The sequence below is a fragment of the Varanus komodoensis genome, unplaced genomic scaffold, assembly GCF_004798865.1.
Source record: "Varanus komodoensis strain SLA01 unplaced genomic scaffold, ASM479886v1 scaffold1, whole genome shotgun sequence".
NCBI lineage: Eukaryota > Metazoa > Chordata > Lepidosauria > Squamata > Varanidae > Varanus > Varanus komodoensis.
The window spans coordinates 104,720,676-104,733,068 of record NW_025335268.1 but is presented as its reverse complement, the minus strand read 5'-3'; the positions used below and the strand labels follow the sequence as shown (position 1 = coordinate 104,733,068).

The window sequence follows — 12,393 nt, the reverse complement described above, 5'->3', positions numbered from 1 at the left end:
AGGACTTATTTCTGTTAATCTGTGTTTGAGATTGCTTTTTTTTTATTTATTTTATTTATTAAAACATTTTTATGCTGCCCCATTCGCCGAAGCCTCGGGGCGGCTTACAACAAGCTTTCTGAGTACAGTTGCCTGGGAGTAAGTCCCATGGGAGTAAGTGGGCTTATGTCTGAGCAGACAACTTTAGGATGGCATGTAAACTGCTTACTGCTTATTTAGGGTCAACCCATGTAGGAGTGTTTCATTTCCCACACAGCAAGCAGGTAGTTTGGCCCCCATCCAAGGGCTTTCTACTTCTGAGTCTCCTTTACACTTAGGTCTTCATGCCTTTTATGAAGTGTGTCTATGCTGGGTTATTGCTTGGGTTTTATGGTGCTATCGTTGTTCTTGTTGCAATCCTCTGTGAAGCTTTCCCTCTGGGATTTATTGGTACAGATCCTGTTAGCTGCAGCAAAACCACATGTGGGAATGGCAAATATATGATTCAAAATAAAACTCTCCACATCTGATGGTGACTGAATTTTTGTCTTGCTGGAAAAACAAAGGAATATCAACTGTCCTAACATTCAAAGGGTGCAGGAGAACCATTGGATTGACACTGTTAAACTTCAGCATGTCTTCAGCACTGGGTTGCTTCCTGAATTTCTTGGTTAAGCTGTGCTTGAAGCTGAGCTAGTGATAAATTGTGAGGTTCAAGAATAGTCCATTTTAAAAAATTGTATAATTTGTTCATATCTGTGCAGACCATTCATGGAACAGAAAAGCCAGTGTGCTCTGTGTTGACCAAAATGTTTATCTGTTGTTGGTATGTGGCAATATCGTTGCTACAGATGCAACAATAGTCTTTGAATTGTGTTTCAGTATCCACAACAACACTACAGCCATGTTCAGAATCCTTCATCTAATTCAGACTGACCTTTCAAAATTCCTTTGGCTTATTCCCAGTTCCTGAGGGAACGGCAGATATTCTCTCCAACTATCTCTTCCTTGCTCACTCAGCTATGAGCAAATGCAATTTCCTTAAATGAAGATGGTTCAGCATGCTAAGACACACACCCAGAATATAAAGAATACTTCCTGGGAGGTGGTAATCACAGAAGGCACTTAATGCTACACAGAATCAAAATTATGTTCTTTTTTTCATGCAAGCCAAAATACACACAACCAGAACTCTTGTTCTTGAAGCAGCTTTGACAGGATTGCTACATTCTGTTTTTCATCCACAGACCATTCTGGATTATACCGTCCTTGAGAGTTCTCGCTAGTTTAGATTTTAGGTGGAGTCCGTAAAAACAATGATTACTTAAGATCCATTTTCCCTTGGACGTTTTTCATTGAAGGTCACTGAAGCCCAAATAAGCAGGAAATAAAGCAATATGGTGTAAAAGTGGCAAGCATGTTTGTTTCTGTCATGGTTCCCTGCCAGTGTGTGACTCTGCATTTGACAGGATGCACCCATTGATATGCTTCATATTGTTAAAGTTTACAGTGGATTTTAAGGAGATGTTGATAATCTTTGTGGCACAGAGAAACTCCTTTATATGTAAGAGAAACCTTTACCTCTTTTGCTTTTTTTTTTCTTGTTATGTGTTTTATGGCAGCGTTCTTCATCTGATTTCTTTTATCCAAAGAGTTTGGTTCTTCGCAGGCCACGATCCTCAGAGGTTTGCCATTGTGCATTTGTTTTTAACTGGCAAATATATTTTAACTGGCATTTGTGTGCAAGGAACTTTGATTTCTGCACTAAGGTTTGCAGGCTGCTATTGCTACCTAATCATCCCATCATTTCCTTTATTCACTTTTTGCTTGAACGCCTATTCTTTTGAACCACATAACACTATTTTTTTTTATTTCTGCATAATAATATTGTCACAGCTGCCATTTTTTCTCCTAAAAAGTGGCACACGAGATGTGGTGTTTCAGTGTTTGTTGCTAATGTGTATGTTTGGCAAAGTTACAAAAAGTGATAACTTTGGATCACAGAAACACTGTCTGATATCACTCTGATATTGATTATTTGGGTATTGCTACTATGTTGGATCCTGAGTAGACAAACTGGGCAATTGTTATACCTTTAGTCATCAAGTGAAGTTTGTACCCTTACTGATCTATCTTATGGCTAGTAGATGTTGTCTGACCAGCCATAACAAAATGTGGAATCTTGACTGAAATACTGACTGGAAAACCCACCCCAAGGTCACAGTGGCAACCCTTTCTTTGGAGATCTCCCATCCCACCTTCTCAACAGGTACACTTCATTCCTTACTGAGGCCCCAAAGGTGGAAGACCATCTTCAGGACAGGTGTTGGAGAAGCATTCTGGAAAGCAGGAATGGGAGGACTGAGGCACTGCTGGTTCTGTCAAATCCAGGCAGTGCCCCAGTCCCTCCTTACAAGAAGCAGAAAAACTTAAGGACAACCATCTTAATGTTTCTGGGATAGAGGAGAGCTTGGAGGCAATCCTTGCTTCCTTGCTTTCTCCATATATGGTTAGATGTCTGAAACTTTCTGCATTCAGAAGGCTATGGGGCAGCTTCAGAGGACTACGCTCTCAAAAGAATGATCCTACTTCCTTGAACTTGTTCCAGTGGAAGTTGAGATGTATGACTACTTTAAAAACTTACCCCTTTGCTATATTCATAGGTAGTTGTAAATTCCATGTACTGTTGTCATCCTACCCAGGATTCTTGGAACCAAAATGGATTCCAATGAATACAGAAATTGTTCAAGCAAGTCATCTTTGGACAAAGGGGACAGTCAGTGGCTTTTGGTCTGTATGCAGGCCCAGTTCACAGGGTATCAAGCACAATACCTTCTCTTCTCCTTTACTTAGTTTCTGGAGGAAGGGACAGAACATGTGCCACCACTCTATTTGCTATTCTTGTCAATCTACTTAGGACGGGAATGAAGAACAAATAATAGCAGTGTGGTGTGTTATTTATTGAATAAAGTGCTGTGCCGTTGCAAGTTAATGAACACTGTGGGAAGGGAAGTTTCTTGACACAAGTAGGCTTACAAGCAGGATCTGCAGCCTCCTCTGACAAGGGGTTTGAACGTCCTGTGTTTTGTAATGGTCACAAGAGGAGCTGAAATTAAATAGATTGTTCATCCTATCACTGCACCTTCTTCCAGAGAGAGCTTAATCTGCTGAATTCCATCTGCTGTTAAAGTCATGTGTCCATCCAGTGGGGGAATTGGGAAATGAAGCTATGGATTGATGGAACTCTGAAAGCTTTAAGAGCCTGCCCGCCTCTCCCCGCCACCCCCCTTATAGTGAGTGTTGCAGTGTTCCACTGCATTGCTTGGATTTATCCAAATTCATTAGTAATCTTTCTTTTACTATGTCTAAGCTAGATACTCCAAAGCAGAGGTTTTATTCTGAGGGGCTGAAGGCAGGGGAGATGAAAGTGTCAGCAGTCTCTGAGAGAATGCACTTGGGAAGAAAGCTTTAAGGAAAGCCGAAAGGAATTGTACATTTCACTGCAACAGATTGTCTTGATCGTTACACTCCACTTGGAACTGGTAGTTAAGAGCTAGCAAGGTCTGCGTCATGTTGTACACATGGGAGGACTATGGGCAGCACCACTGGCAGTAGCCTTTCTAATTGTCTTCTGAGTCCACCCATTGCATTTAGTGTTTCTTTGCATCTTGATTCATAAGATGATGTGACTCCCAAATTTCCAAGGTGTGATCACATAATACAAGACCTAAAAATGTGATATTGTTTATATGGGGAGCTGAAGACATGGATTAATACCATCTGCCATTTCTATTGATTTCACAGGTCTTTGGACAAATTCTGAACAAATATAATTTTTTAAAGAGAAACTAGGGACTGAGTTAAGTGATGAACTGAGCACCAAACTACAATGGGATGCCCAGAGATGCATGATTGATGTCACAGTCATCTTTTTCAAAAAAAGGAAATAGAGTATCAAGTTTAATTTCAGCAGCAGAGCTAAAGAAGTGTTTACTCCTTTTTCATGGAACATTCATATGGGATGAATTCTCACCACCACCAGCAGCCTAGAGTGTTTCCTCCATATGTAGGAAAGCAGCGTGGAAAAGGCAATTTAATCACAAAGCACACATTTCCAGCCCTCTCCCACTGCCCAACCCTGTATCTCTCTAAAAACATGCAGGGGAATTATAACAAATTTCATGGTATCATTTGTAGATTGGCTCTGAGCTCCGCTGAACAAATGTTGTTGGTGTTTCACATGGTTGCCTTGGTTTCATGCACTCCCCCTTCCTCCTCCAACAAAGACAGAAGGAGCATTTAGAAACATAGTAACAGATCGAGTCAGAAGGGGTCTCCTGGCCATCTAGTCTGATCCCCAGCTCCAGCCAGCTCCGCTTACGACATGCCCACCATGTGCATGTCTAGCCTACCCTTAAACATTTCTGAAGCTTTGGCCTTAGTTTGGGAGCACTGCAGCTTGTTGTGTTGCAGGAACCCAACTGCCAGTTAATCTTAACTTTAGTTTGCCAAAACAAATCAACTTCAAACCATGTGCGGTACCACTGTCTTGATTAAACAAACCACTGTGTAGGGTTCAGGTGTAATGTTAAACTGCGGGTAATTTAAACAAAAGCAAAAGCTTCAAACTCTTCCTTGCAGCCATGCCAGAGGAAGAGAAAGTCAGGGGAAATGAGTAAACCCATCCTTAAAATGTTAAACCATGGTTTAGCACCAGGCAGGGACCTTCTTTCAGCCTGAGGAATAATTCAGTTTCAGAAAAGTTTTCAAAGATAACATTCCCTTGATGGCTGGGGCTGAAGGCAAGGGTAGGAACCCAAATACAAACACAAATCAGCACATTATATCTGCATTGTAGCTTTCAGTGCTAATAAGAATTAGAATTAGTGTTTTAGAATATAGGAAAACTGTACAAAAATGGAAAGCCATCAAAATAGTGGTTGGGGAAATAGGGTCATTTGGAGAACCCCACCGGGACAGATTAGGACTCCAGATTTGGTTTCTGAGCCTGAGGTTCCTGACCCAAGGTTTGGGATTATGTGTGAATGAAGCTAAATACTACTTATGGTGTCCTATAGTGATTTCCATAAGCAATGCCGTAATGAAAAGTATTTGTTGACTAAATCTGCACTTTAATAAGTTCTGTATAATCTATACAATTTTGCCTCTGAGGAACTGTTGCTTGAACTATTGCTACCGATGTTAAGTGACTGTAGCATAATTGCGAACCAAATCCAAACTGTTCCTTCTTCTCCAGCTGTTTTCACCACCTTGTATATTGAACACCATCAAAAAGCTAAGGCAGGTACTGTAAGCAGCACTGGGACAATGTCCTTATACTTTACACTAGTGCATCCAGTTGGCTTGATGTTCAAGGGATTATTTCAGATGTGGCTTACTTGTCCCATCTAATTCCACTGAGCATGACTTGAACATCTGTAATGTAAAAGTGGCAGCCATCACATCAGTCCGGAAGATGTGGATGGCTCCAGTGCTTTTAGAAGTATCTGTCTAAATTGTGTGCATGGTAAAATCAATGTCAAGGCAAAGCAGAGGTGCTATTCATCAAGATTTTTAATTAAGGAAGTAAATATCTCACAAGAATGATACGTATTTCAGCAGCAGCAACAAAGAGCATCATATGCCCTAAGATGTAATTGAAGTCAAAGGACAAGCATAGAGTAACAACATATATTGAGGGATACTGAGAAGAAAGCTGTCATCATGAAGACAGTAAAGTTAAAATTGTTCTTTGAGGATTAGTGTTCCTCAAGAGTAAAGAACAGTGCTGCGTCAACAAGGCCTCCTTCATATACAAGTATGCTTAGATCAAATCACTCCATTTTGCTTGCCCTCTCTTGTTCCACTGAATTATGCACATGACACTTCTGGGTTATTGAATGCTTGTTTTGCACCAATCTTATCTCAAGGCAGAATCTGAGGATAAGATCATCCTCTCTTAGATTACTTACTTGCACAGCAATCCTGTGTGTGAGCTTACTTGGAAGTCCTTCTAAATTCCATGGCATTTACTTCTTAGTAAGTGTTCGCGGAATTGCAGCCTTGCTCTCATATGTGTGAAAACCGTGTGACAACAGATACAGTCTTTGTGCTCCAAGGCTTGTTAAGAAACAAGCCAAACAAAGCAAACTGTTTCCCGGCAATTCCAAGTGATATGTGTAAGTGTAGGACAGCACTCTTCAGGGGGTGGAGGAGGATACAAAATCCTTACAATCATCAGACTATCTGTTTAATTTTCTTCGTGGAGAAGTATGAAAAATAGAAGTGATGCTTCCCCCTTCCTGCCTTTTCCTTTCCACTTGGAAAGGCATGTTTAAAGCTGACCCTTTGTGACTGACTGAGAAGGAGCCATGGGGTTTGGGGGCAAAGGGTTTTAATAAACAGAAAGCCTGAAAACTCTAAGGAGTTTTAGAGTTTTATCTCTTTAAGCATAGAGTTGTATATTCATGCACAATGCTGAAGATGTTAACAGTAGGATCTTTTGAAATGTTTTTAAAGCTACACTTTGGATTGTCAGAGATATGTCAATAAAGATAACGTTTTCACCTGAATTCAGAGTGATAACAGCCAAGTGGGATTATGAGGGATGCTGAGCTGTCCAACAAACATTTTGCTAAAGGTCAAAACCCCAGAAAGCTAGTAAGTGAAGAAAATTGAATGGAGAGGAGGGGAACAGTGAGGAAAACAATTATGAAGCTGAGGATAAGAGAATAAGGCAACAGCTGTATCAATATTCTTGAAACATTTTGACCTTAATTGTTTCACTAGAGAGCTTAAACATAAAGCACAAGTAAATTATGTGTTTGTATAATGTCCAAGATACAGGGCATTAGTGATGCTCTATGTTACGTTATCTTTTTATTGCCTTAAAACAGCAAAATCATACCATTGCTTTTACAGCATGATTACTCTGCCGTAGCTCCAACCATCTTGAGGTTCACTACATTCTTTCTTAGGAAATATTGCTCAAGGGTAGCAACCTTTCTAGAACAAACTTCAATATCATTTTTAGCATCCCATTAAAAAATCCAAAACTAATCTATACACATCCTTTTTGCTTGGTGTAATAAGCTCTATTTTAAAGCTGAGAGACTGACTTCTTGGCAGAAAAGCTTACAGAAAATACCTACAGCCTTGTTTTTGTCAGCTCAACTATTTCCACAAAGATGTTGGGAAGACACATGGTTTGCTTCACTGCAGTGTGTAATCGCTGTTCTCTGGCCTTGGTTGTTAGCCAGTGAGTGACAAGGACAAGTTCACCGAGAGTTTAATTGTTAAATGGCATTCAGCTAAAAGGCAGTGGAGGGAAGCATCACTTATCCCTCTTTCTCCTGATTTTTTTGGGGCTTGAAAGGTCATGGACAAGTTTGCTGGGAAAGGAAACATCTCTGTTTCCAAGGCAACTGGGCTAGGTCTCCTTAGCCCTATTTAATACCACAAGGTGGATATGTGGGTTCATATCCCACTGCAATCCTTGCCATGTGGATGGACAGCATTGGTGTTTACTCCGTGTTTGAATGAGAGTCTTTGTTGCCAAGGCAGTCCAGTTGACTTTTCCTGGAGACATTTCCACTTTATACCAATTTAAGTAGAGAATCTGTGGGGTTTTGATTTTTTTGGCCATCAGTGATGTCACCCAGTTGGTTACACAGTGTCATGAAGTTGTTATGTTCCCTGATTGATCCCTGATTGTGCAGAAGCACCAGGGAAGAAAGAAGTCTTCCAAGAAAAAAGTGGAATCAGACCAGCAGCAGAGGGGAAAATGAGAACTGTGGATCACTGCAAAAGGCAATTAATAAGGTAATAATTTGTAAGGGATGGGATGCCTCTGAAAAGGTCCTGTTTCACCTTGAAAATATCAAGAGTGAAAATGTGGCAGAGGTTCAATTAAAATATCCAGCTACCTGGACAGCTCAATCCTATGGTGCCTACACAGTGTCTAGGCAGCTGCAGAATTTTTCAGAAATTTCCTCTGAGTTCAGAGCTTGGATTCCATGCTCAGTAAGCCTTTACTAGCACTCAAAACTGGTGTGGGAAGAACCACACTGGCTGCTTCTCCAAGGTCACAAATGTGACGGTAGAGAAGTGTTTTGTGGGAAGAGGGTGAGATCAGTGTCACAACAATACAAAATATCTTGTTGTTGGCTTCTTTTCATTGGGGCCACAGTGAAATCAACTTAAGAGTTTTGCAGGACAGAATACTTAGATGACTGATGAATGGGCATCTGCCATGTTCATAAAGTTCCCTGGATGAATTTAGTGATCGGAGGGAAGTAGTTTATTCCTTTGAAGAGAAATCCATGTTCCCATATGTTTAGATTAGCTCTGTGCTTTGCATTTCTATTCATGCATGTTGATCTTTTTCTGATGCAATTAACTGTGGGTTTTTAAAATTTATTTGACTTATTCTTTTAAAAATGTAAATGTCTCATAATTTATTTTGAATATATTTGTAGTGAAATGTAAGCTTTTGGTGTTCATTTGTTTTTGCATGGCTGAATTTGGGAAGGCTAACAAAAGATATACACTGACTTTTATTGAAATGAAAAATGACATCACTTAGATTATAGTTTTTGAGTATTTTAGTTATCCATTCTATCTTATTTTGTTGTACAAATGTGTTTTCACCCCCAGCACATTCAGTAGTTCATGGGTTATTTTGAGGGTTGTTTTCCACTCTTGGTTTATGGACTACAGCTTCATAATCCTTGACTACTGCCTATCTGCCAAGGGCTGTTGGGGGCTCTAGTCCAAAACTTCTAGAGGTCATCAGGTTGGCTATTTTTGTGCAGCTTTGGGTTCTTTCAAGGGCATGATATAGAGCTGAGGATTAATAATTTTTGCCCATTCCCATTCTAGAATAAAGATATCCCCAGCCTATTCTGAATGAAGTGATCAGGTGCACTTCAGATTTCCAGAGTTCAGTTACTAGGAAAGTCCCCAGTAGTAGTCCCACAACATGCATAACCAATGAGAACCAATGCAAGACCAGCGTGCTGTGGGAATCCTACATCCTTGGCTTGCCCCTCACTCCTTGTGGATGTATCTCAGGAAAACAGATAACTGCCTTAGGACACATTCCTGCCGCGTCCCTGGATGTTTGCTACTGTGCCTAACTAGGGATGGTAAAAGCAGTTTTTTGAACATGTCTTTAATATGAACAAGCACTCAATCTCTACTCAGGGCCCAGGCCTATTACAATCCAAGAACAAGGTGGCATGACCCCAAAATGGATTTACAAAAGGGTTGCTAGGGCCTTTTAAATCATTCCAATTCTTAAATCCAGCACTGAATCAGGAGAGAAGCAACCATGGTTTCTCACACCCTTTCCCTTCTACCCTGTTCTGTTTTCTGCCTTCCTGATTAACCTTCTGACTGCATGTCACAAAGGACATGATTCTTCCTGCTGCAGCAGATGTGGGAGGTGTAGACAGGTTAAAGAACTGGAGGAAAAAAGAAGCAGGAGATGTGTCTGCTTCATCTCCCAATTGAACTGTGGTTTTAAAAATACAGAGGTTCCGGTTTCAACCCAACAAACAAAATACAGCGATTGAATAAATTTAAGGAGGGACACTGATGGCTTAAAGCATTTTGCTGCCTGAAGTGGAGCCAAACAGTGCATGTACAACCACTCCTCTGTTGTGCAACATTTTGCTGTATTATTGACACCAGTTCTTGCTTTCATCTACCTGTTGGATTATAGCAGTGACACTTGAAGCACAGCACTTCACCTCATTGTGTGGCAGAGCCAGCCATAAGGAGAAGAAGCAGAATGCACTGGGAATGGGGCAGAAGAGAGAAAAGAAAGCAATGCTGGCCAATCACAAACAAATCTTTTGAGAATCTTTGGCACATTTTGAAGCAGTAAACAAAATTGACTGCATTGTGTTGACAATTTTGTGGAACTTGACTGATATTCAGTATGGTGGCTATTTGAAAGCTGTACATGGTAAATTATTGTAAGAAATATTGTGTTTCTTTCTAACAGCTTAATTGCTCTTGTGCACTAATTAAAAATGTAATGCTGAACCTATCTGCATTATTGCTGTATTTGCAGTGATGTAAACATATATGCTGTTTTGCACCTTAAACAAAAAATAATTTATTGTCACTTATAAAGTACTCGAAATGGGATATTTCCTTTCTCTTTGATTAGCTATATTGGGCCATATCTCCTTCCCACCCATTTTTGTTACGTTGTTGTAGTAATGTAAGTCTTGGTGGCACATCTGTAGCACAGGCGGTTCTGGAGCCTAACCGCAGTTTATTTAGCTAGGTTCCAGCATGCTCAAGCAAGAGCGTTCCCAGGAATGGGCAAGGATGTTGGTATGCTGTATGGGTGGTTTGTGTTCATCCTTGCTGGCTGGGTATGCTATAGAGAAAAGGCTTCCTCTACACTAAGTGTGGTGTCTTCTGCACATCAGAGAAACACAGCCTGCTTCACAAGTTCATAATGAAAGCTCTTCAGTTTTCATTGAGAAACTTTGACTTGGAAATTTGAAAATGCTACAGATATTTGTTTCAAACAGAATGTAAAGGCCACCCATACTTTTACAGATAAATGTTTTGTTCTTCTATTTTTAGCCTACAAGAACGTCCTCGGAAAGTATTTATTCTAGACCTGGATCCAGTATACCTGGCTCACCAGGGCATTCAATCTATGTAAGTATAGTTTCATATTTTTAATTAATAGTAATTGATTATTTATTAGTGACTTCTTCATGAAGAAATAGCAACTGAAACTTTTGGGTAGCCGTGAGATCACATTATCACAGCCTCCATTGATACACACTTGCACCAGGCATGCTTAAAGGTCTCTGCCAAAAACCCATGCCATGCATAAACTTTGAGAATTTGTTTTGCAGAGTATTAATCCATTAGTCATCTATCATCAAGGCTGTTCCAAAGTACTTTTGAAGGAATGTCCTACCAGGAAGGGGGGAAATGACAGTGGAATGAGGAAGGATAATGGTAGAAGTAGAGCAGTCCAAGAACCAGTAAAGTTGCTTGGACTTCAGGATACCTGTGGCTTTCTACAGAGATGCAATAGTTCAAGTGCTGTGGAGCCTCTTTCAGCTCAAGTGCAAGGTCCCATATTGAAGAAACCATTGAGGGCCACATTCCACTGGTTGGCATGATTTGGGCAAAAGAGGAAGGGCCAAAATAGATTGCAGTTCTTACTTCCATGAACCAGGCCTTAGGAAAGGCCTTTAATCCTTTTAAGGATACAAGAAAAAAATGTATTGAAGCTGGAAAACCATCAAATGATCAGTGGAGGGGGGATGCTCATCTAGGCCTGGAGCTCTGCTAGGAACTGGCACCCTCTTTAGGGAAAAGCACAGACATCTTCATAGGATGTCTCCAAATGATCTAAAAGTCAAGGATAATGGATGTCAACAGTGGGAGATGAAAAGCAGTCAACATGATGCCCATGTCTGTTCCAGTGGGTCATGATGCTCTCCCTTAGATTTGTGCAAGACAGAAATATCCTGTTGTGGACTAAGCATATTACTCTGGCAAGCAAAACAGACAGTGGGGGTTTTTCACTTTGTTATCTGCCAGGACAGGTGTGCTTTTTAAAGGAGGACTCTTTATGAACTCCTGATCTCAAGCTACAGAGCTCATCCCAAAGTACAGCCAGTGTGTTCACATGGGTGGGTTCAGAATCTTTGCCAAACTTGGCTACGACAACTTCTCATTATGTAGTGTAGCCTTTAATCTGCAATACCAGGCAACTTTTATGTATGCATTGTGTGCACAAGGGAGTAATTAAAATGTCTTAATAGTAGTAGCTTTAAAATGTCCAGACATGAAGCTCTGGTTTTAACCAAAATTGGCTTTCAAAAGTTACAGTTTCACAGGATCATTTTGTGAAGCCTAGACGGTATTCTAAAACAAGTTTGAGGATGTATATTATAATTAAATGCACATGTTTGTAAAGTTATTTTAGCACATGTTTGCTATCACAAACAAAAGGCAATAAATGCTGACTGAAATATGTAACTATATTTTTAATGAGAAAACTCTTAATAGCAATTCTCATAACTTCTGCAAACATTACTCCCATGTATTCAAATTCAGTGTTTTCCAAATGTTTTAGATTATTTCATTTCTCTATCAGTTAAAAGCACATAAATGAAACTGGAAAATATAAAGTTTACCTTTCAATACTACAACACTAACAGTATAACACTGTGAAGCCCATTACATTCAGTGCGAGTTATTTCTGAGTAGGTATGCTACTTACAGCACACTGAAATCCTGTGGACACCTTACTTGGGAGTAATTTCCACTGACCTCAGCCGAACTGACTTTAGAACATGTTTAGAATTGCTAAACTGAGCCATTATTTCTCAACCACAAGGTGGGAGCCAATGTTTATGCAGCCAAAAC

The 12,393-nt window shown here is 40.2% G+C and overlaps 1 protein-coding gene across 16 annotated transcripts in view; it reads left to right on the top strand.

Annotated features, from left to right (window-relative positions):
- ABLIM1 (actin binding LIM protein 1) overlaps positions 1 to 12,393 on the top strand; it is a 153,111-nt gene that overhangs the window by 81,789 nt on the left and 58,929 nt on the right. For 14 of the 16 annotated variants that reach the window (XR_006415615.1, XM_044439510.1, XM_044439417.1 and 11 more), the window contains 2 exons: positions 1,602 to 1,664; positions 10,585 to 10,662. Coding sequence is in view for 15 of the 16 variants with exons in the window: in XM_044439510.1 (XP_044295445.1) it covers positions 1,602 to 1,664; positions 10,585 to 10,662 (141 nt within the window). In the remaining variant the exon portion in view is untranslated. The remainder of the gene's footprint in view (positions 1 to 1,601; positions 1,665 to 10,584; positions 10,663 to 12,393) is intronic. The other 2 variants (XM_044439442.1, XM_044439401.1) reach the window with 1 other exon arrangement.